A 25,289-nucleotide genomic window follows, 5' to 3' on the forward strand; every position below is an offset into this window, starting at 1 on the left:
TTCCAACTTCAGATTTTGACTGCTTTGTTTCTCCCCAAAGTAAGGAGAGTATTTGTGAGAATAAAGGGAACCTGCCCCAATCCCAGGAGATAATTGCAAATGAAATAAACTCTCTGTGGTCACTGCTGTGGCTAGGCAGGAGAGCTGAAGAGGGCAACGGACAGCCTTGCCTGCCTGTTGTGAATCCCTGACTGGCAGCTCAGCTAGAGGCTCCAGAGTGAGAACTCTGGAGAGGACTGTCACCTGGGATGGATCGTGCTCTGTTCCCACTTTCAAGCCAAATTTATAAACACATACCCTCCACCCAGATCAAGATGTACGGAACTTGCTGAACATCCCAGAAGGCTCCCTAGCACACCCAGTCCTCTCTCTGTCCCTGTCTCCCCTGCCCACTCCTGGTAACCACTGTTCTGACTTTGGTCACCCCATCCCTGTTCTTGAGCTCTATGTAAATGGGATCATGTTGCACATACTCTTTTCTTTCCCTCAATATAGGGTCCATGAGGTTCGTTCATGCTTCCATGTAGTGATAGTTTATTTCTTTCTGTGCTCCTGATAAAAAGCATTTCATTGTTAGTAACATATTATTTAATTATTCATTCTTTTATTGGTGAATGTTGCATTTTTTCTTAATTTGAGCTATTATGAACACAGTAACTCTAGCAACATTATTCTGCTATAAGTGCTCATCTCTCTGGCCTGTATTCTTACAAGAGGGATTATTAGATTACAGGGCAAACATGTGTACCTTGGTAGATTTTGCCTGATAATTTTGCAAAGGGATTTTGCCTATTTCCATTCCCACCAGCAGTGTGTGAGGCTTCCAGTTGTTCCACATCCTCACCAGTACTTAGATTTGTCTGTCTTTTTAACTGTAGCCATTCTGGTGTGGGTAGAAGTATCTCACTGGGCATGCATTTGAATTTCCTTTGTAATAATGGGGCGACCCTTTGGTTATTTTCTTTTGTGAAATGCCTATACCATCTTCTGGCCATCATTTCATTGCAAACTTACTCTTTTTATAAAGGCAAATATGAGCATCAAAAGTCATTGTGAAGATGAAAGTGCGGATGGAGAGGCTGCATGTGGCACTACCACCACCTGGTTAGTGATGAAAGCACAGGCCTTGGTGTCATACTGCATGGACCCAAGTCGCAGCCTTGCTACCCACTCGTTTAGTGTTGTTTCACTTTCTTATCTCGTTTCCTCAACTATAAAATGGGAGAGGGTTAAACAAGATAGGTACCACTTATAGCTCAGTAACACATAGTAGGTGATCAGTAGCTGTTGACCACATTGGTGGTGGTGATGCTGAGGAGGAGGAAGGGAAGACTCTTTGGAGTGTGGGGTGTTAGGAACGTGTGATCATTTAGTCATTTTTAGCACCAGGTGGTAGGGCAGCTCCTTTCTCCCACCTCATCTGCCTGTCCAAGACCTGATCATCCAGGACTGGCCCAATACCAAAGGCCATCCGGTGGGGCCTGGACATCACCTTGACTCAATGGGTGGCTTCACTTCTGAAGTTTTCAGTTCAGTTCTGACCCAAGGTTTTTCTTTCTCTCTTAATGTGTATTTATTAGGCATCTACCTCTTATAGTGCTCTGTGTTAGGATATTTATAGGGAATATTTCTAGAACCCTAGAGTCCTGATTCCAGCTCTTAGGAAGCTTGACTTCAGTCAAGTACTAATAAGTAGCATATCCATCCTTTGAGTGTTTACTGTATGCCAGACACTGTTCTATGTGTGTTCTTGTATTAGTGTATCTAATTATCACGCTGTTCTTTAGGCTGTATACTATTATTATCTCTGTTATCAATTTTGGGAAATATTGCTCAGGGTCGCAATAAGTGCCAGAGTCATCATTTGAACTTAGATCCAAACCCATTCTCTTGTTGTTATTCTGCCTCTTCTAAAACATCTCTCCTAAAGCAACTAGATCCACATGAACAAAGTTTAACAACACATAAGAGAAGAGTCAGAGTCCTCCAGGTCTTTGTCTGCTCATGCACTCACTTTCCTCTGCCTCCCTGCTTTCCAGAGTGATGGAGACATGAGCTGTCATTGAGATTAGGGCTCCTAAGCCTGTAAAGTCTGCTGTATTAGCCAGGGTGTAAGTTAGTGTTTGGAATGTTCTTTGAAGACCTGAGTGTGTACCTGATCCTTGTTATTATTACAAGCATCAGGTAAGCTGCTTTCCTAAAGGACAGAATTATCTTCAATCATGTGTTCTTTCTGTATGCTTTCTACTTAAAAGGACTAATTTCTTTTTCCTTTTTGCCCCTCCTTCACTACTACAGGCCAAAACTAAACTGGAGTTTTCCCCTGAGTGGCTCAGAAAACATTAAGCAGCCCTCCCGCCCATCCCTTTTTAACCTCAGAAGTTCCTGACCCAACAGAAGGTTCCCACTTCCCTCAGTGTTGCAGTTATGCATCTGCCTGCATTTTATCTGTAGCTCGTTGACACAGAGAAGGAGCTCTTGCAGGCTCTCATTGCATTAGCCCACTCACAAGCCTTTTCTCCAATCCCTTTGACCTTAGGCTGCTTCTTTCCTGCTGTTGCATGTAAGCCAGCCTGATCTCCTTCACCTCATGCTACTTTTTCAAGCTGGAAAAACAAAACAAAACAGAACAACAAAAAACCCCATGACCAAATGTTTAGCAGGCTGTTCAGACATGGTGGATGATGGCTTGATCTATTTCCTGCCTTACCACACTTCCCCATCCCCCAAGGTGAAGGTGGAAAACCCAGCAAGTTATATAAGTTGCCCAAGCCATCCAGATGGCTGGCTGCTGGCCCAAGCAAACTCAGCTTTGGAGCACTTGGGAAAGCCTGCACTGGCAATGAGGCATGGACTCATTTTTAATGAGAATAAGCATTTTGTTCAGAATGATTCTGAGCCTGTGTGGGTCAGAGCAGTGGAGGGAGATCAGGGCTGTGATCCCCTCAACATGGCTGCTGGCTTCACTCTGGGCAGGACTGGGGCATCTTGTTGAACTTCACTGAACAGGGAAACATGGACAGAGCTGCACAACAAGAGTGACACCATTGTCCAGCCTGGCATCCGTGTGGAATTGGTACGAGAGAGGAGGGCAGGTTTCCAAAGAGTAAGGAAAGGATCTGAGCCCAGCATGCCAGGGTGTGTGCCTCGCTATCTGACCTGCCCAGCACCCAGTCTAACCCTTTTACTGTAGGCCATTTTTGAGAGATTTTGAAAGTGACATTTTTCCCTCCGCTTTGGCTACAGTTAACCAGACTAGCTCCAAACACAAGCTTGGTTTCTGAACCTGCCATTTCTGGAGTAGGGGGAAGATGGACCTGAGACTGGTGAGGCCCTGGGAATTTGGTGGGAGGCCAGGGATATGGCTCACAGGATGGTCATCTGTGTTTCCTCCCTCCCTGTGTGTTGTCTGGATGTGACCAGAAAGCACTTATGCCACTCACCTGTGGTATACTCACATGCAACCCTGCATCAAGGATTGGTGATGGTTTGACCAGGTCGTCTGCGAGTCTTTGTTGCTGGGCCTCCCCGAGGAGCCCCAAGAGCTTACCTAGCCTGCGCCACGAGGTTACATCTCCATGACTGGTGGGGCAAAGTGAGGATGGGTTACTTGAACTGTCTGCCACTGTAGGGCATCTGAAGTGAAGGTCACTGTGTATGTTCAAGATCAGAGACTGACCATCTCGTGCCCACCCCATAGTGAATTAGACTCTAATATGTGAATCCTTTGTTTCTAGCATCTTAAAAATTATCATGTAAAGTAGAAAGGGGAACATCTGATGTCTGCAGGAAGTAGAGAGGTTCAGGGAAGAGGAAATGCAGATTTTTATACATTTTTATGTTGAAAAAAATACTTTCCTCTGATTGAAAGAGTAACATGTAGAAAATGTGGAAAATAATTAAAAGCACAAAGAGAAAAATGAGTGTCATTTTTCTCACAGAGAATAGTGGTTCATTTTTGATGTTTGTATTTTTAGCTTTCACTCGTGTGTATGTTCATGTATCTAGAAACATAGTATATAGACAAAAACCAGTTTACTTTCTACATACTGTTCTATAGATGGAATTTTCACTTACTTTATTATTTTTTGTCTGATCCATGAGTTTTGCTGTAAACAATGGAAAAATCCAGCAATGACTTAAGAGAAATTATGGTGTTTAGGTTTTAAGATGTGAGAGAGGTTCTGTGGACAGAGGCTGTGGACCTCAGGGACCTAGGGTCTTGTCACCTTTCTGTTCCCGAATCCCTAGCATGTAGGCTTTGATCTTCCTCAGCACATGTTTGCAAGATGACTGCTGTGGTTCCAGCAGGAAGAAGAGAAGGTTGTGAGGAAGCCAAGGTTTCACAGGAACCCCCAGTTTGCATCCACTTATGCCTCCGTGCCGGCCCGGGATCACATTCCTACCTACCAGGAGTGTCACGTTTTTGGCTGAGTACCTTTTGCTCCAGCGTTAGCAGGGGGCTGTTATTAAGGAAGAAGGGGAAAATGGACATTGTATAGAAAATAGCAATACCTGACACTCCTTATTTCTAAGTTTTATTCTACAACCAGAAATTCTTTTTTTTTTCCTTCATTTTTCTTTTCCTGGGGATTGAACCCAGGGGTGCTTTAGCACTGAGCCACATTCCCAAATCCTTTTTATTTTGAGTCAGGGTCTCCCTAAGTTGCCAAGGCTGGCCTTGAACATGCAGTTCTCCTGCCTCAGCCTCCTGCGTTGCTGGGATTACAGGTGCCCAGTGAACCAGAAGTTCTTGAGTGACTTAGAAGTTCCTTTGATAATATTAATTGTGGGAACTCTCCTCAGAGAAATTTATAAATACCTAACATTTTACATTTAATGAGCAGGAAGCTTCTGCAGGCACTGAAACCTCTGCTACCCATGATTCTTTCCTTAGCATGAGTTCATGGAGGTGGATTTGCTTGGTGAATAGTCTATCCACTTTTGAAGCTTGCCTCACATAAAGATTGTTCCAGTTTATACTTTGATGAACCTCACATGGGAATGTTTATTCCCTGAGCCCGCATATGTACTTGGTATTATCAGTTTTTAAAAAATACTTTCCCAGCAGCTTGAGAGGTGAGACAGGAGGATCCCAAGTTCAAAGCCAGCCTCAGAAACTTAGAAAGACCCTGTCTCAAAATTAAAAAAAAAAAAAAAATTAAAAAGGGTTGGGGTTGTGGCTCAGTGGCTAAGTGCTCCCAGGTTTAATCCCTGGTACAACAAAACACCTCAAACCTTAATTTTTTCAAAACGTATCCTCATTCTTATAATTCAGATTTCTTTATTTTCTATGAATTTGAGTATTCTTCATGTTTTTTGAGTACTTGTCCTTTCGCAAGTAGTTTGTCCTTTGTCCATGTTTTTTCTCTTGTGTTCGCCTTTCTCTTCCTGATTGTCAGAGCACTTTCTATGAAGGCTGTTCCCTACTTTCTGTATTCTATTCTTGCTTGAACGCATCCCATTCTAAGATATTTACCTGAGATTTATTTCAGCATCAAAACATAATATAGAGATCTACCTTGATTTTACCCTCAAATGGTTATTGTTATCTTAACACTATGACATACTCATTATTTCACAGCTGACTTGAAGTCCTGCAGATGATTTAGGATGTGCAATAGTGACTTTTCTTCAAGCACGTGGAGGAGGTAAAGGTCAGCTGCCCTTGCAGAAACCTTATGAGCTGCCATGATGTAAAGATGCCTTGCTTTTTCCAGGCTGACACACTGCTGGGAGAGGGAAAATCTGGGTTCTGCGTGATGCTGACTGCTTAACTTTCTTGGTGTGAGCGCGACGATAAGTGAGCAATTTAATACTTAAAAAGCTGGTAGGCAGATGGCAATTTGCTCTTTCCAGACTTGAAGAGCTCTTTCAGTCCTAAGTTCATTTTTAATTACATAACCATTTTGGGTGATTGGATTGGCACCTAGTAAAGTTAATGTAAACTGATTCTGGGATGTGCATTTATAGTACTTTCAGTGTCTTAAGTTCATCCTGTTGTTCAGTTAATGTTTATTAAATGCCTACTCTGTTTAAGGCACTCTGGAGTCTATAGTGATAAATCTGTTGCTTTGCTATGATTTCAGAGTAGAAGAGATCAATGTGAGGTGTGAACACAGTGCTCTTGAAATAGAAGAGATGATTTTAGACTGAGGGAGTGGAAGGCAGCTTTCTAGAGGAGGCACATAAAAGTAGGACACGAGAGGGTTATATATGCATAAACAGAAAGGGATGGAAGGGCTTTCTTGGCAAGAAAATAGAAATAGGGACTCTTAGGAAACCATGGTGTAGCCAGTAGTTGCCTCGTGGGGGCATGGTGGGAGTAAGATAGAACATGTTGGGGGAAATTTGAACATTATGCTATAAGGAGGTTTTAAACTTTTTTTAAAGAACAGTGTGAACGTATTCTAAACAAGAGGGGCTGCATTCCACATGGGTTATTGGGACCACAGAGGAAGGGACACATATGATCAGCATATTGAAAGCAGAATCCAGTTGCTGTCATTTGACTGGGTATCAGATTGAAACCATGGGATTCTTCAAATTTTAGGTCCTTCTTTCTGAGATAAAGGTGATGCGATTAGCTGAGATGGTGATTATTAACTGAGCATTTACTATGTGCTGCCCATGATGCCAGTTCTCTGCTGCTGCTTTACTCTCCTAATTGGCACACTCTCCATTTTGTAGATGGGGCAGTGAGGTGTAGAGAAGTGTCACAAGGAGAAAGTAGCAGTTGCTGTGTGACTTTAGGTTCCCCCACCGCCTCCTTTTTCTTTTCAATGGCTTTGCTGTGAGCCAACTGAAAACAAGGGCGAATTTGGCTGCTTGTTCACCAGCTGGGCGGTGTTACCCCTTTGTTGTCTCAAGAAGCTCTTCTTGGTGGTGCTCTGAGAAATAGGTGCTGGGTTTGAGCTGCAGGGAAGTTCCCAGAGGAAGATGACCATGAGCGGTTAGAAATGGAAGTCTGCTCCTGAGGCAACGGGAGGGAGGTTGGGGTTCTGGTTTCAAGTTGGGGCACCATATACATAGAGGCCCCTGTTGAAGTCATGGTGATGGGTGAGACTTCCAACTGCTATGTTTGGGAGAGACAGGGAGGAATAAGAGGTCCAAGGAAGGAACTCTGGGAGCGTTAGAGAGTAGGTTGGGGGGCTCTCCTGATGTGCCGGTGGCAGCGTACACTGGTACAACTCCCAGCGCCTGGAGAGGTTGAGCATGCTCACTGTCCTAACATAGACTCCGTGGGAACCTCTTGACTCTGCTGTTGTAGCACAGAAACAGCTGTGGGCAATGTGTAAGTGCATGAACACAGCTGTTTTCCAAAGAGCTTCATAAATACATGTTTGTGTTATGTATATCTATGCATGTATAAAATAAATGTATGTTATATATGTATACACACAGGTTTAACAGCTGATCCTCATGACTCATGATTCCATACTTGTGAACTTCTCTGCTCACTAAACTTTCTTTGTAACCCTATAGTCAGCTCTTGAAGCCCTTCCATGGTCATGTGGACACACGGTATAGTGGAGAAAAATGTGGGTCACCCAACATGCACGTTCCCAACTGATACTGCACAAGACGGTGCTTTGCTTTCTTGTTTCAGCTCTCCTACTGTAATTAAATGTCCTTTTCATGATCTACATAGTGCCGCATTTTTTGCATTTTGCATGTTCTGTTGGTGACTTTTTTTGTTTAAAACAATCTCCTAGTATAGTGCTAAAGTGCTTTCTGGTGTTCTCAAGTAGAAGAAGCTTCGAAGTGCCCCTGACATCATATGAAAACTCATTAGATGAGCTTCATTCAGACTTGAGGATGCTGTTGGCTGTGAGGGCAGCGTTAATCAGTCAACAACCTGTATTTGACAGGTGGCTTTAAACAGAGCCACACATAAAACAAGGTTGTGTGAGGATCAGTTGATGACAGTATTGTAACAGAGGCTCCCAGGAACCTGTTTCCCTTAGGAGTAGTGGTTTAGTATTTGCTAATATAGTGTTTATAATGCTTTATGGAACAAATACACACACATTTTATATTTACATTACATATATATGTATTTTTGTGTGTGCATGGGAAAGAGAGAGAGAGAGAGAGAAAGAGAGAGAGAGAGAGAGAGAGAGAGAGAGAGAGAGAGAGAGAGAGAGAGAGAGAGAGTGTGTTAGTTTTAAAAAAGATTTCCTGGGGCAGAGAAGCCTATGGGACAAGGCTGGGTAGTAAGGTTCAGAAGGTGGACCCTTAAAGGACACAGGTGACCAACCACATTGAACATGATGGAAAAGGACCCAGAAGCCATCTTTATCAAATTTATGTGTTTATCAAATTCAGGTTGGAAGAAAGACATGTCATCTCTCCCATCCTCCCTCCGGCTTCCTGTTCCCACGGGCTTCGGCTGTTGGCTGTGCTGATAACTGGAGCTTGGGGCTCTGAGTGCAGCCTGCTGTGGCTCTCTAGAGAAGCAGCGGAGGCTTTAGGCACTTGTTGCTTTGAATCTGAGCATCAGGTCAAGTTTAAACCCCATGCTCAGCAAGCTGCAAGGTCTTGCATCAGCAACTCTCCAGCCCAGCCTCCCTTCCTTTTCAGTCCTTCTTCCCTGTTCCTCTCAAATAGGTTACAGGACTTCTTTCCTAATCAATTGTCAGCAAATCCTAATTTGGCTGTCTGCTGATGAGATTGTAGTTGTACAGTCGCAGTGTTATATAAAACTCCTAACAGACCAAAGCCATGGAAAGCCCTAAAGGAGTCCTTTTTTTTTTTTTTTTTCGGTGCTGGGGATCGAACAGGAGTCCATTTTTGATGGTGGGATAGTAAAAGGGATAGGCTCTGATAGAGTTTGAAGTTTCAAAGCTTCTCTCTTTTTCATTTTTCTTCTTTCTTTTTCATTTTTCATTTTCTTTTTCATTCTCCATAGTTTTTATTGGTACATTATAATTGTACATAACTATGTATTTGTACATGCACACAATATAATAACATAATTTGACCAGTATCATTCCCCAGTATTTTTCCTTCGTTCTCTCTTTTGATGCAGTAGGAAGTTAAGACCCAGAGAGAGGAAGGGCTTGATCAGGGTCACACAAGGAGTCAGTGACTCATTGGCCAAGGTCCCTGTGCTTGTCAGCTTCTTGGACTCCCTGCCCACTCAGATACAGCTTCTAGATGGCCATGTAGTCAGCTGAGGATCCTGAAGTGTTTCTGTATAGATCTTTTTGATGCTCAGCACACCTACACACTTGTCCAGCAAACTGAGAGATAGGAAGCAGATGTCAGTTTTGTTAATATGAGGGCTTCTGAAGGTTATATGTATCAATTCAATAATAAGACAACTTTCTGGGAGTGGGAGAGAAAGGAAAAGGGGAGTCAGATGAGTTAGTGCTACTTATTCCTAAATTTGTGTTTTAAACCTGTAAATTTCAGATCTGGGCTACAACTCAAAAATACCTATAAATTTATGTTTACAAACTAGGGGAACAAAGAGAATTAACTTAAGGCGAATCATAAGCATAGTCTCCAGAAAAGAAAATAAGACAAAATCTTTGCAATCTGAGGTTTATTCACAGGACACTGGAAACAGTAGGACTACAAAAAAAATTTCGGTTTTATTAAAATTAAAACCTGTGCCTATCAAAAGATACCATTAAGCTGGGCACAGTGTGTTGCACACCTGCAATCCCAGCAATTTGGCAGCCCAAGGCAGGAGAATTGCAAGTTTGAGGCTCTCCTCAGCAACTTAGTGAGAACCTGTTTCAAAATAAAAAATAAAAAGGACTGGGGATATAACTCAGTGGAAGAGTGCCCTTGAGTTCAGTCCCCAGTACCAAAACAAAAACAGCAAAAACACCATTAAAAAAAGTCACTGAGCAAACCACAGAATGGCAGAAAGTATTGCAAAACATATATTTGACAAAGCAAATAATCCAGATTTGCATAGAGAGCTCATAAAACTTAGTAATAAATAGAACAACCTAATTAAAAGATGAATGAAAGACTTGAGGAGGCATCTCATGAAAGAAGATTAAGAATGCCTTAAAAGTGCATGTAAAAGCCCTCATTCATCGTCAGAGAAATGCAAACTAAAACCATAATGAGACATTACTGCCTCCCCCCAGCAAAGCTGTAGTTAAGATTGGCAACACTAAGTGCCAGCAAGAACGTGGAGCAGCCTGAATTCCTATTCATTGTTGGTGGGAGGGTAAAATGGCACAGTCACCTTGGAAAAAGGCTGGGTAGTTTCTTATTTAATAACAAACAAATAAACAACCTACCCTATGATTCATCGTTTCTGTTTCCCCAAGAGAAATGAAAGCATATGTCCTCAGAAAGACTTGTACAAAAACATTTGGAGCAGCTTTATTTATGATAGCCAAAGACAGGACAGCGTAAGTGTCCGTGAAGAGGAGAATTGATAGACCTATGATATATTCAAATAATAAAGTACTATTCAGAAGTGGAACAGGACCAAAAGCACTGATTCACACCACAACATAGATAAGTCACAAAAATTTTATGGTGAGCGAAACAAGGTAGCCATAAAAGAATATGTACTGTATGATTGCATTTTTGTATTGATCTAGAATATACCATGCTGAGGGTGGGACCAAAACAAAACAGAAGAGTGGTTGTCTGGGAGGGGGCTGATGGGGATAGTTGGGGCAAGATAGGAAGAGGCCTGGGAAGAGCTAGTTGAGGAGACATTTCTGTCTTGAAATGGGGTTTAGCTTACATGGGTAGATGAAATTCTCACAGTTCATGATTAGTACACTTGAGAATTGTGCATCTCATTGTTTGTAAATTTTACTGTAAAAGATTAGCAAAAGGTCTGCGGTTGTGGCTCAGTGGTAGAGGGCTTGCCTGGCATGTGTGAGGCACTGGGTTTGATTCCCAGCACCACATAAAAATAAATCAAATAAAGGTATTGTGTCCATCTACAATTTAAAAAAAGATTGGAAAATATTGAGCTTTCTTCGTAGATGATATGCACACATGGGTATTTAGATAAGAGCTGATGTCTGCAACTCGTTTTTAAATTTAATGAAAAATAAGATGAATTGATGATGATGACAGGATGGCTGTGTGACATAAGACAAATACAGCAAAATAAAATAAAGTTGATTATAGAGTATTGAGTATATGAGTACTCCCTGTTAGTTCCTTTGTCTTTTCCATATGTTGGAGGATTTTTGTAATCAGTTGTTGGGGATTGGGACTGAATATGCTCTTCTGGTTGGCCTGACCTAAGTAGTTCACTCTGTCCACACTCGGAGGTAGAGTGACTTCTGCCTGTGATGGAGTAGGGTGGGCCTGTGGAGGGAGAGCAGAGGACAGTTGCCTAAGGAAGAGTGAATGAATGCTGGGTGGCCAAAGGACAGCTTTCCCTTTCCAAGGGCTGGATGGTCCCAACCTCACCTGTTCCCCCAGTGGGGAAATGGAAGTCCTGGGATTCTCTCTGCCCCTCCCTTTCACACTGAGTGGAGATGAGGAAGAGTCTAGTCTACAAACTTTACTACAGAATCAAAGAATTTTAGACTCTACAGTTCCATTTTAGAAACCCCATTGTGCCCTTTGGGGGTTGTAGGAAAACATCCATGATTCCTGGTGTGGTCAGAGCAAGAAATCCCCTTCCCCACCAGCTCAGAGTAACAGAATGAAAGAGTGACCTTCTCAGAACCTCATGCTGCGTACATGTGGGTTGACATCAGGATTATTTCTAGGTTTGGGGTAGGAAACTCAGCTTTGAGTCCCATATTGAAAAGGCAGTCTCTGCACTTGCATGTGTCTGTGGCAAGAAGTTCCCTTTCCTAGTGTCTCTGCCTCTTGATGGGCATCCCGGGGGTAATGAAATCATGAAGGTGCTTGGCGTTCCTTTGACTTCATTCAGTCTGGATAGTTGAGAGGGTATAAATGCCACTTGCCTTAAGTCTCTGGAGGAAAGAGGGACTGGAGCGGGGAGGAGCAGGGTCAGGTATGAGTCACACTCTGGCTGTGGTTTCTCCTAGGCAGGGCCGCGCTCTGACAGCTGATGAGCCTCACAAGCTCCTACTTTAGGACCCTGGATTCTGCACTGAGGAATTTCTCGTTTGCAGTTTTTAAAGCATAAAAGAACAAGGTTCTCTCTTTTGTTAATGGAGCTGTGTAGCTAATTCCAAGGACACGGTGGGAGAGAGAGGGAAAGATAAAGTCATTCTCTGTTTAAGATTTTTTTCCTGGGGGCCAGGAGGTGGTCCCTGGTCTCCCTGGTGGAAACAGCGTGCTGATGGAATAGTGGGTTCACACCCACTTTTTAATGTTGCATCAGCATGAAGCCAGGAAACGTTAGAGCCAGAAGACTTCTCTCATCGTGACCCAGCCACATCCTCCACGCACATCAGCTCACGTGCCATCTGCTTAACTGGTGTGCATTTGATAGAGAGCGAGCTTGTGTCCTTTCTGCTGCCTCGAAATTTTTCCTGGAGTATTTTTTTGATTTGTACATTACTTAGAAATCTTTTTTCCTTTTTTGTATCCAGTTTTTGTTTACATTGGCTGAGATTCTAATCTTCAGTTGAAAGCTAGGGACCTTGCTTATAGGGGTTTTCAGGATTTCTGAATATGTAACACAAGGAAATTGCATAACATTGCAGCATTTCCTCCTCTTGTTGCTTGCTTGTTACCCAAAATACAGTAGTTCCTTCTTGAAGCTTGAAGGAATTTGGCAGATCCTACCCTCTGATGGTCTGTTGTGGTCTAGAGAGTCAGCGTTACCCTGATTTGGGGTTGAATTTTTCTCGAGGTCAAAAAACAAAGCTTCCTGAATTATAACTATGACAACAGTGTTTATGTAACACAAAAATCAAAGTCTGGGGGGAGGAGGAGCACTCACGACAATCAGTGTTAGTAACCCCAGAAACATTTTGTTCATGCTTAATTCAGCAGGACTGAAAACAAGTGAAAATAAGTGGCCTGCCCCTTCCCCGAGTGTCTGGGTGTGACCTGCCACCTGCATGCTCCAGGAGGAGCTGTGTCACCTCTCCTCTGGAAGTTCTAGCAGTTTAATATGAGATTTCTCACAGAGAAGATCAGTAAGTGCCAGCAGCACTCAAAATCTGAAAGCATTGCCATAAGGATAATTTGCTCATGAAGGTCATTTTGACCGGCTTCTGACCCACAGAGAAGGACCCAGATAAAGGAATGTGCACCCTGCGTCCTAAGCCCCTTGTCCTTTCCTTAGGCGTGACCTCTTGGACACTGGGTATGTGCCCAGCACTGTTGGTTGCCACATAGCCCTCCCCACAGAAGTGTAAGGATGACTTTGTCATCGAGACATTGATTTGGTTGGAGACTAGAAACAATGAAGGATGAAAAATTGTATCAGAAGTGTTAAGTTCTGTAAGAACTTCAGAGTGTAAGAGCAATGCGAGGTCAAAGAAAGAAGGGGGTGATTAGGGTCTGTAGCCATCAAGTAAGTTAGGAAATGTTTGTGGACTAGGGAAAGGGAAATAACATTTTTGTTATTTCCCAGGTACTGTGAGAACTATTTTATCCTCATAAGGTAGGTATTATGACTTAGCTCTACTTTACAGTGTGATAATAGGCCCATGAAAGTCAAACGATTATCTAAGGGCCCAGAACTCGAAAGTGGTAGAAGTAGGCCATAGTGCACAGTCTCCAAAGTCCACCTCCTCCACTGCCTGTCTCTCCTTTGTCCAGATCCACTTCCCCTGTCCTAGAATCCATCCACGGCCTGTACAGGGGAAAGGACAGGCTAACAATGATGAACCCCAGATACAACCAATTTATCATCCAGGAATGCCTTCCAGGTGAAAGGGAGCTTAGTCCTGTGTATAAGGGTGACTCTGGGCCAGCCTCGCTGCTGGGGCAGACCACGAAGAGCTCTTAGATGCCAGCTGTACCTAGCCGTTTGAGTCTGCCTCCTGGGACTCCATCCTGACCTTCATCTCCACTGAGAATAATGGGTTGCCCTTTGAGAATTCGAGGACTTATATCATGATGTCTTCTCTAACTATCGTTATTAACACATGTTAATTGTACAAATTAATGGGTTTCACTGTGACATTGCCATACATGTTTATATTATGCCTTATTCCTGCCCACCTTCCCTTCCACCCTCTCTGACCCTCCTCTTGTGATATTAGGAAGACTTCTCTATTCTCCAGTCTAAGCTGGGGTTTAGGGCAACATCTTGCAGGAGCAATGTGTGTGACAGATTTAGGGAGAGAGAGAGAGAGAGAGAGAGAGAGAGAGAGAGAGAGAGAGAGAGCAAGCAAGCACCGTATGGGGGCTGGGAGGGCAGCAAGACCCAAGAGAAGGTCAATGTCAAGGTCCAGGTAAAAAGGCAAAGAAAATCTGACCTACGCCAACAGAGAAGGAAACAGGAATGAGGAGTAGGTTCCAGATATATGGTAGTAATGGCATTGATAAGATTTGAAACTGATTGGGTATGTGAGGCAGAAGGAAGGGAAAACCCAAGAACAGCCTGAGTGTAGATTTTTCCCCCTTTCTAAGTCATCACACCTTTTCCTCCTTTAGTACAGAGTTCCCTATAAAGCTCAAGAAGGCTTTTCTCTCATACATTTTTTTTTATTTGCCACAACTTTTGGCTGTAAGTCACAGAAGCACAATTATGAAATAGAAATGAAAAGGTTGTTATTGGTTCACTGTGGAAAGAGCAGGACGAAGTTTGGATACGTTTAGATAAAAGGGCTTAAATGATACCATTGGAATTCAGTCTCCCTTCTTTTCATTGCTTTGCTTTCCTTTGTTTGACCTTTTTTATTCAGGCTTTGCTTTGTGGTGGCAAAGTTGGCCACTAAAGCTCCAGACATTGGTCCTGTTCTCCTAGCAACACAGCAAGGCCTTGGTTCCAGCAATCATGATAAAAAATGTTAAAAGCATTTTTTATTGTTAATGTTAGCTATGTTTGGCGTGGGGCAACTACTCACGTGCACAGTAATGTGTAGCCCGGATCATGTAGTCAAACCCAAGAGGGAATGGGGCTCAGCCCCACCCAACCACCTGGACCTGAGGGGATGATTCCCCTAGGAAAATGAGGGTGACGTCCCTAGGGAAAGAGCAACGTGGATGGCGAGCAATAGTAGTCATCATAGGTATGCAGAGCACTTTGCTTTCCTCCAGTCTTCTGAGGAATTCTACAAGGTGATAAGTCTTCGATATCCACAAGGTACGAAGCAGCAGGTGGTGCTTGAACTAAGGGAACACAAAGTTTATCTTACTGTCCACCATTGCTGCCATAACCATGCCAAACAGCAAGCAGCCATTTTCATTCACCAGCATGCTGTTTTCTTGGTGTGCAGGAAGGTTTCAGGGGCTGTCGAAAGACTTTGCAAATTGTTTTAGGAGCACAACCATTTGGTCACCTTTTTCTGGACCCTTTTCCCAGAGACAGCTTGAGTCCTCGGGTGCTTCTGATTGCATAAGGGAGGAAACTCAGGACCATCAAGTACAGGAGCCCCTTTCTTTGCCCTCCTTGCAGAATTCCCCAGTGTCACCATGGGTGCTGAAACTATTAACGGCTGTGCTTGTCAGCTGCTGGTGTAGAGCTGATGTGCAGCAGGACCTTAGAAAATCAATCACTACCTGAGGGATTTGATATCCTAGCAATAAGCCAAAAAAGATAAAGCCATTCTGTATTTCCTCGCAATAAGACCTGAATTGTTTATTTCCATTTCCCTATAAGGTGATGATTCCTAGAGAATTTGCCACATGTTGGGAACAGTGAGACATAGTTACCTGATGATGGACCTGGTTTACCCTTCCTCTCTGTCCAGTATGTTGTCCCTGTGAACTCCAGTGTAGAGTTTTCTTTTTTCTTTTTAATTTTTTATTTAGTTAGTTTTGGTACCAGGGATTGAACTCAGGGACGCTCAACCACTGAGTCACATCCCCAGCCCTATTTTATATTTTATTTAGAGACAGGGTCTCCCTGAGTTGCTCAGTGCCTTGCTTTTGCTGAGGTTGGCTTTGAACTCACCTCCTATCTCAACCTCCGGAGCTGCTGGGCTTACAGGCATGTGCCACCACGCCCAGCTCTTTTTATTTTTATTTTTTTTAAATTTCAATTTCTGTCTCATTCCTTCTACTCAAAACCTACTCACTGGGTCAATACTTTCTGAGTGGCCTGCTGTATGCCAGCTGCGGAACCCTCTTGACCTGTGATTCTGCAGGGCAGGAGCGAGGTCTTGATGCTTGTTCAGGAGTGGAGTATTGAAAGGTGCCTTCAAACACATTTTCATTGACTTTGCTTTGGGGAGAGCTGCCCTAAGAAAGCAGTGCAACCCTGGGAGAGGTGGGAGCGCGGAGCCCCGGGAGTGCTGCCAGCCGAGAGTGGGAACGTGGCGACAGCCGTTTCACCTCCACCCTTCTGAGCCCATCTCCTCTCTCAGACCTTGGTGATGAGAAGGGGGAACCAACACCTAACTCCCAAGCTCCGCCCCTCAAGTTGAGATACGTCCTCGTTTGGTCCAAGCCATTCAAAATCATTTTATCCGTATGTGCTTCAGATTCAAACAGTTCCTTCTCCAAAGCTTTTTCCAGTGTGGGCTGTGAACACCCATGAAAAGAGTAACCTCCCCCCGCCCATTTATGTCTGGTATTGGATTTTATGGGTGGCATTTCACAGACCCAGGGTGTCTTCCTAGTAACTTCTCAAGGGTGTCATTAAACGTTTCTAAATTCAGTCTGTTTGCCAGGTATTCAGATGTGGTACTGTGCTGAGAAATCTGCCTGCTACCCAGTCCTCGGCAGCACCCGCCAGGTCTCTCTGTGCTCATCGTTTTTAGGAAGGATGCTTTCTGGGTGTCCTAGAGTGTCTCAAGCTGGTTGTGGTTTTCGATTACTGCCGTACTTGTATTAATTGGAAGCTTGCAGAATTACAGTTATGTTTAAATTGGGTGGAAATTTTGTTCTTACATAATGGTTGCGTTATTGCCATGTTAATTACTGCCTAGCGTCTTTTGAGTTCTTTGTTAACCACCCAGCTATTTTTCCGCTGGAAAGCAGGACTGGGTGGGGAAGTTGTGTGAAGTTGCGGTTGAGTGCAGGCTCTAGTCTTGAGGGCTGTGCCTCGTTCAAACCCTGGTTTGGTAACTGGCTGTCTGTGTGACCTTTGGAAGGTTAATGAATCTGTATGATGCTGTGAGGTAGAGGCTGAGCTAATCCCACCAAGCTTGAGGATGAAGCAAAAAAGTTCATATAGATGTTTAGTATGTAGTGAAGAAGTAGTTGGTGGTGGGTGGTTATTTTTATTTGTGATTGCTGCTTTTTTAAAAAAGCCGAGAATCATTGCTCTAATTAGTTGGCCTTGGACCATTTCCTTTCCTTCCTCTGTCAGTTGGGCACATAAGGATACAGATGAGCCCAGCGCCACAGGGTTCCTCAAATCACATTCCCATTCTCAGCCATTTATCCCATAGGAGATAACCTTTTCTCACCAGGAGCGGTTTTAGTTGTGTTTGTTTTAAACAAAATGTGTGAAGAGAAGGAAGGAGAATGACATAAAAGTTCATCTTCATAGATGATGATGATTCCATGGGCCATGGAATTTGTATTCTGTGCTCTGTGTAAAATATTTTCTATTATTCAGTTTGATTCTCATAACCCTAAGAGGTTGGAAATATTAGTGTCCTCCTTTTACAGATAGCCAGACCAAGGTCTAGGGCGTTAAGTTATGTAGACACATGGCCAATAAATGATAGAACTGGACTGGGAACCCAAGCAGCAGATCACTGCACATCTGTCACCAGTGATAGGGAAGCAATTCAGGAGTGCAAGCTCTGGTGATGGGGATCCTTTGTGACACAGAGAGCGGGAAAGATACTGCCCAGTGGTGCAGAACCAGCCTGTGCAGTGTTCGAAGATGTCGGCCTGCAGCTCTGTTCCTGCTTTCTCCATGTTGGTATATCTGGGAAACCATCAGGCAGAGGGGCCTCCACATCCCACACTGCTTGGAAGAGACCTTGGGCAATGGTAGAGTTTGGGGTGAGTTCAGGTTTAGAGTAGCAGTTTTAAATGTTTGCCTGTGAGCCCATTTCTCTACCTTCATTTGTGCAGATTTAGATCCAGAGTGTGAGGTGGCCATGTGCTAATGCAACTGTGTGTCAAAGGGTAAAGTTAGATTGTTTTGCCTAATTATTGTTTTACTTATGCCTTTAATTTACACCTGAAAAAAGCGTGCCTCTCTGTGCTTTCTCAGTACGATTTGGATAATGGTAATAAAGGTTACCCGTAGAAAAGTTCTGGGAATCCAAATGACTCTGTGTATTCTCTCTTAATTCTCTAGGGACATGTAAATTGAATTGGCTCAGCAGTGAACAGAATTTATTGCAAAATCACCTCTTAGTGCAGAGGAAGCAAATGAAGGCTTTCTGCACCCTCTTTTGATTTATTAAATTATACTCCCATTGTAGCTTCTGGGTAAGGGCTCATAGAATTGCAGTACCCTGTGATTTGTATCCAAGACCCACTTTCCTGCCCTGGTGTTTATCTACAGGATGGAACTCCTGGTTGCATGGGTTAGGGGTAGACACTTCAGCTGGAATCTGGAGGCCATTCCCAGTTTCATTTTCTTTCTGACTCAAGACAAGTTGTTTCTTCCAGTGACTCACTTGCTGTAGCTGCCCAGGATAGCTCATCACCTTTATCATCTTCTTCATCACAATGTCTTATTTATCATGTGGTTAGTGGTTAAGTGCTTCAACTCTGGAGACAGACTATGGGAGTTCCTGTCTGGTTTCTTCCCATTTCCAGCTGCCTCACTCTGGGCAAGTGACCTCACATCTCTAAAAGCCTCAGTTTTCTCATCTCTGTGACTGGAATAATTAAATTAGGTTGTGTGAGGACTGAAGGAGAGATGCCTATAGAATGCTTGGCATGGTGTCTGACACATAGCAGCACTTTTGCCATCATTTGTTTTAAATTATTATCTGCGTGCAAATTATCCCTTAATGACTCACAGATGGACCCTGATAAGAAAGCAAACACATCTAATTTCCGTTCTCTAAAAGCATATACTAGGAGAGAAATAATCATTGGAATGAGTACTTAACTAATCTTCATGTTCAGCATTCAGCAGAAACTAGAGTCTACCTACGTAAGATTCTTCAGTGTGGCCAGGTTCTGGGGTACTTGAACTAAGCAGGAGAGACAGACTTAGCTTAGGCTGGGTTGTTGAGAGGGTACATTCTTGGCCCTGTACTTCCCAAGAGCATTGTTAAGTGACCGTTGTTCCCCTATGTTGATCCTGGAGAATTTGGTTCTATCCTAGGAATAGAGCTATTGAGAGAAAAGAAACATCTAAAAACATATACATCTGAGATAACTGCTAATAATAAGACAAAACCACAAAGAGACCTTCTGTTTTAGGACATTGCTTTGTACTTGAGCTTCGGTCCATGCTAGCAGGCAAATATGAGATCTATAGAAGACTGATTGCCCAGGGCAGACTAACCATTTCTGAAAGGTGAATTGGATGCCCTTTGTCTCGTTATGTTCATTGGCATGTTCTTTTTCTACTACCTGGGTATGTGTTTTTTTCAGCTTTTTTGCTTCTGTGACTGAAAGACCTGACAAGAACATTTAGAGGAGGAAAAGTTTATTTAGAGGCTCACAATTTCAGAGGTCTCTGCCCATAGACAGCTGGCTGCATTCCCTGGGGCTCAAGGAAGAGTGTGGCGAAGTAAGCAGCTCACATGATGATCAGAAAGCAGAGAGACCTCGCTCTCCAGATACAAAATATATACCCCAAAGACATGCCTCCAGTGACCTGCCTCCTCCAGCCACTCCCTATCTACTTAAAGTTACCTCTCAGTTACTCCCCAGCTGGGGATTAATTCACTGATTGGGTTAAAATTCTCTTAATTGGATTATTTATCCTCTAAACCTTCTTGCACTGTCTCACACATGAGCTTTTGGGGGATACCCTACATCCAAAGTGTAACAGTAGGAAAGGGGATTGAAACATTACTGAAGAGGCAAGATAGAATAGGTCTGTGTCCTAGGACAAACTATGGAAGCTTTCTGGCCTCAGATTCCATATCTGTAAAATGGGATTAACACTAGACCTAATCCACGTGGTTGCAAGAATTGGATGTTGTCATTTGTGGCTCTTGGTAAGTGCTCAGTAAACAAAGCCATTCTGGCTTAGTGCTCTCACTGTGCCACCACTTGGCCTCTGAGATTAAGGCTGCTTCCCACCCTGGGCCTTCCTGGTTGGGCCATGTGTTCACATAGTCTTGGTGAGTATGGTTTGTTAGCCTCATTTCAGAACTCATTCTCTTTGGCTCATTTATCCAAACCAGACAAAGATTAATAACACAGCCTCAGAGAATTGGGCAGCACATGTTTCTGGCGCCTTTGGCTCATTGACCATGCCTCCCCAATTCAGGGAATGCTTGGGTGTTCCAGGCAGGGTCTCCTGAGACCCAGGAAACATTGAAGGAAAGTAATTTGGTATGAACTCACCTCCTAATTAGGGAGGGCTAAAAGCCCTGCATTTTACTATTCGTTGTGGATTATGCTTTTTATAAACAGAAGCAAATTTCTCTGGAATAAAATGTTTGAATTTAATGGGAGAAATACAGTGATCAAGGATGACTCTTAAAAAATCCTTGCCAAATTATGGTCTTTGGCCCTGCATTTCCCTTATTCAACTTTCTGAGGTATTGAATGCCAATCATCATGGGTCACTGCACTTAGCTATGACCTGGCTACCTATGTCACTTACAGGTCACAGGCCCTGTAAGAGGATCTGCTTGCTGCCCCTTTGACCTGTCCCCATCTCCTATCCCTCTCTGTCTTGCACTGATTGCCAATAACATTGACTTTCCTCCCTCCCGGAAGCCATGCTTTTCCCATTTCAGGGACCTTCTGGGCACTGGCCCCATTGTGTTCCCAGGCAGATCCCTCTCATCGTTCAGGTCTCGTGCAAATATTACTTCTTTGGAGAAGCTTTTCCCTACATCAGGCCCTTAGGACCTTCTTGTATTATCTTCATTGTATTTTACATTATTTGAAGAAATCTTATTTGTGCATTTGTTTATTTCTGTTTTCTTCACTAATGGGAATGTTCCCTGAGATCAGAGACCATAGCTGCCTTGTTCTTCTGTATTCTCAGCACCTCAGACATTGCCTGTCTATTACAAGCACTCAATAAATAATTCATTAAATGTATGCACATAAACAAATGAATTGCAAGTAACTTTAGGAGTTACCCATTCAAGAGGTCTACAGGCTTTTCAAAGTCAGTATCCCCTTGTTTGATAGCCCTGTGAGTAAAACCCAGAGCAGCTAAGGGAGGGGACTTTTGGTTACTGGAGTCTGAGCTTCTCCCCCAGCCCCTGTGGCAGTCCTTGTGCAGTTGCTCTGGAGCGCCACTTGAAAACTATAGGCTAGTCCAAGTTCTTCATTTACACAGATGATGGAGATCCTGCTGAGGGGATTGGGCAACTGCGTACCCTCTGTTACAGAGAGTGGTTAACGTGCCCTCTCTGTCAGCTTCAGCCTTAATTTTGTAGTGATTTTTGTTCTTCCCCCGAATTCTGTGACGGTTAAGCAGGTCTTTTTCTACTGTGTAGCCTGAAGCACTTGAACTTGTTTTGATTTCTTTCTCTTCCACAGCCTCATTGGATGTTTATGGCACTCTGGGGTAGGTAGGCAGAATCCCCATTCTGTAGGCAGAGAAATTGAAGTTCAGCCAAATGAAGTGACTGGTGGTAAAATCCAGGCCAAACTGAAGTCTTTTGATGCCTCATCTCTAGAACTTTTCAGTGTATGCCCTGCTACCTGTTTGTTCACCAGGACATCCTCCTTCAGCCCAGAAACCCCTTCCTTCTGTCCTCATCCTTCTGACCTTCATAAGTGGCTATGCAGCTTTAGTCTTCTTTAGGGAAATGAATATTATAATTACATGGGGTTTTTAGTTGGAAGTTTTTGGTGACTTTATGTTTCTCTTTTCAGAGCTTCTTGGCTTGATTTCTTTGGGGGTTAAAGTGGTTTTCAGCTGAGAGTGACCGTCAGAAACACGTGGGATGGATGGATAGACACTCAAGTTATGGCAGCCAAGCTTCATCCTGTGCCTTTCCATACCTACAAAATCTTGATTAAGGGAGGATTCATCTCATTTAATAATGAGAGTGTATCAGGGATAAGCAAACTCTTGCCCACATACCCAATCCAGCCTATTTCCTGCTTTTGTGTAGCCCATGAGCCATGCATGATATTTATAGATGAACATTTTGCGATTTATTAATGATAGGGGATACTAATTTTGAACCTCAATTAAGTTAACTGTTTCACTTCCTCTAAACAAACCAAATTTGATTATTTTCATTATTAGACTTGCATTTTAAAAAGTTGTGTCAATTCTTATATTTTGAATTTTGTCAGAAATTTTGTGAAAATTTTCTTCTTGTTATATAAGTATGTACATAATATTGATTTTTGCCTCTTGACTCCCTGAGCCTGATATATATTTTCGTACAGAAAAGGTTACTGACCCTTGCAGCATGTCATTTTCTATTTTATATTGAGGCACTTTCCTGTTTAGCTATATTGGTTCATTTTATGATTTCTATAAATCATTTAAGGTTTTTTTTTTTTAAGTTGTAGATGGACACAATACCTTTATTTTATTTATTTATTTTTATGTGGTGCTGAGGATTGAACCCAGTGCCCCACACATGCTAGGCAAGTGCTCTACCACTGAGCCACCACTCCAGGCCCAAGGGGTTTTTATTGTAACTATAATATATTCTCCTTATAACATTGAAATTTCTGAAAGTATATAGAGTAAAAAGTGGCTGGTTCCATCCCCCAGTGTTAACACTCAGCATTGTGTAATGCACCCTTACCCTGACGTCACCACTAATTAGCTGTAGGGCTTTACTAACCTTTGTGTGCCTCAGATTCTCCAGCTGTAAAATAGTGATAATAACAGCTCCTACCAAGAAGAATTATTGTGTAGGTTATAAGCAATAATTCATGTGAATTACTTAGCACATGGATGGTGCATAATTAATGCTTAATGATTTGTAACTAATCTTAACCTTCTCTTTTTATTTATATATACAAATAAGTTTACTTGATTTTTTTGAAAAGATGGCATATGGGGATTTTTTTTAAACAGTAAATTTCTGCAGGTGATTCCAATTCAGGTACATTTAAAAACAGCTAAGGTTCATACTGGGAAGTAGATGATTATTGAAAGGGTTTGTATTTGGGTCAGAAATTGCCTTCTATCTTATGGTACATAGTAGAAGGGGGAAGGTAATGGATTTCTGAGTGAGCATGTAGCGGGTATAAAATGCACACAAGTAAGTTTTTATTTCTCTTTTCCAGGTCTACAACTCCAACAAAGACAGTCAGAGCGAAGGAAGTAAGTATGATGCTTGGGTTATTTTCTGCAGCCGGGGCTGGGAGTGGGCTTTGAGAAGTTGCTGCTTCAGGGATAAACCACCAGGAGGTGCTGTGGGCATGCTGGGTCAGCTCCATTTCCTGAGTGCCCTGTGAGATCTTTCCACATCACTGACTTCATAGGGCCCTTTACTGAGCCTGCCTGGCGAGATTGTAATGACACCTTGCATTTAAATAACCCTTTGCGCTTGACATAGTGTTCTCATGAACGTTATATCACTCATCCTAGGTCTTCTTAAGACTGCTCCAATCACCGCTTAAAAGTTATTTAGTCTGCTAATAGCAGATACCCCAAAAACCTTATGCTGGGGAAAAGCCAAAATTGCCTTTGACTCCTGCCTAATCTGTCCAATGAACTGGAGATAAAAGAATAGAGATGGTGAATAAAATATTGTTCTTCTTTGATGGAGTGCCCCTGGGCAGTCTTTATAAAATGTACAGCACATTTCCCCTGCTGCTTAGATTGCTCTGAGCAATCTGGTTAATCATGATTTCCAAGGGCACTTGTAACCTTGTAAAGGTGCTAGGATTAGAATGAAACTCCTACTGGTCAAGTGTTTGGACTGATTATCTCCTTGGTGCACAGGAGAAAAAACAAATTCCTTCCAGGTTGCTGCAGGAGTTCAAAGGAAATCCTGTCTCCTGGCTTCAGATTTGCTTTGTAAAATCTGCTTGGGGGAAAAAAAAAAAAAGTCAAAGGTGTCCTACCATGAATTTCAGTAGGGTCAGGAAAATTAATAGAACAGTGCCTCTCCAGGTGGAAAAAAGGACCCTTCTCTTTCTTTCTTTTTTAACCTTTATTTTATTTATTTATTTTTATGTGGTGCTGAAGATGGAACCCAGTGCCTCACACATGCTAGGCAAGTGCTCTACCACAGAGCTACAGCCCCAGCCCCACTTTTTCTTTCTTTAGAGGGGTTTAGGTGGTGAAAAACATTACGGGACAGAGAGAAGGTTTTCCTCCTTTCGTTCTCTCTGAAATAAACCCGGGAGTTTTATACAGTGTAAAATGCTAAGTAATGCGAAATGACTGCTGTTGATATGTTAAATCTTTATGACAGGAAAAAAATGTGTTCTTTTTTTTCCCTTCACCTCAAAAATTGAACAAGGGCAAAATTTTAAGTAAACAGTCAAGGAAACAAAGAATCCCCATTTCTGGATTAGGTAGGTTTGTTTTGGAATATCTGAGGTTAACTCTGACTGATTTAGGCAAAAATAGCAGTTCAATAGTAAAGAAATCCAGAAGGCTGCCGCCTCACTCACAGTGAGGTAAGGAACTGAAGACACAGCCTTGAAAATAGACCAGCTCTAGGGACCTGGGAGCCGGGAACCAATGGGAAAGGGTCTTCTGCCTCATATTTGCAGGATGATAAAGCTCTAAGCTATAGTTGTCTGATTCTTGTGAAGATTCAGAATCCCAGGAAAGAGGCAAATTGGTCAAACCTGAGCCCACCCAGAGAAAAGGGCCCACCTTGATGGACAGTTTTGAGAGTGTTACAGAAATGGGAGCAGGGTAGTGTCCCAGAGGGAGATCAAGGAAACCACCAAGGTGAAATGATGTCAGGAGAATTAACAGACACCCACCGGGTGAGGTGCATGTGAATGAAGATCCATGGCCAGACATTCACTTGTAACGTTTAACTTTGTGAACTTGCTTCTCTCTGCTTAATCCTCAAAAGATTGCAGAGATTCTGTTGAAGAGTATGCCCAGGGTATGGGTTCTACCATTTCTGTAAAACATTTTGGTAATATGTTTGGGAAACCTTTTCAAAGTGATTATTCTTCTTACCCAACAATTTGTCCTACAAAGCAGAAATGTTTGTGCAGCAGAGAAGTTCATTGGAGCATTGGTAATGATAGTGAAG

General features: G+C 42.8%; 1 protein-coding gene across 1 annotated transcript in view; it reads left to right on the top strand.

Annotated features, from left to right (window-relative positions):
- Arhgap26 (Rho GTPase activating protein 26) overlaps nucleotides 1-25,289 on the top strand; it is a 416,546-nt gene that overhangs the window by 200,515 nt on the left and 190,742 nt on the right. The window contains 1 exon segment of the mRNA XM_047554761.1: nucleotides 23,350-23,386. Coding sequence (XP_047410717.1) covers nucleotides 23,350-23,386 — 37 coding nt within the window.

This window comes from Sciurus carolinensis, chromosome 6, assembly GCF_902686445.1.
Source record: "Sciurus carolinensis chromosome 6, mSciCar1.2, whole genome shotgun sequence".
NCBI classification, from domain to species: Eukaryota; Metazoa; Chordata; class Mammalia; order Rodentia; family Sciuridae; genus Sciurus; species Sciurus carolinensis.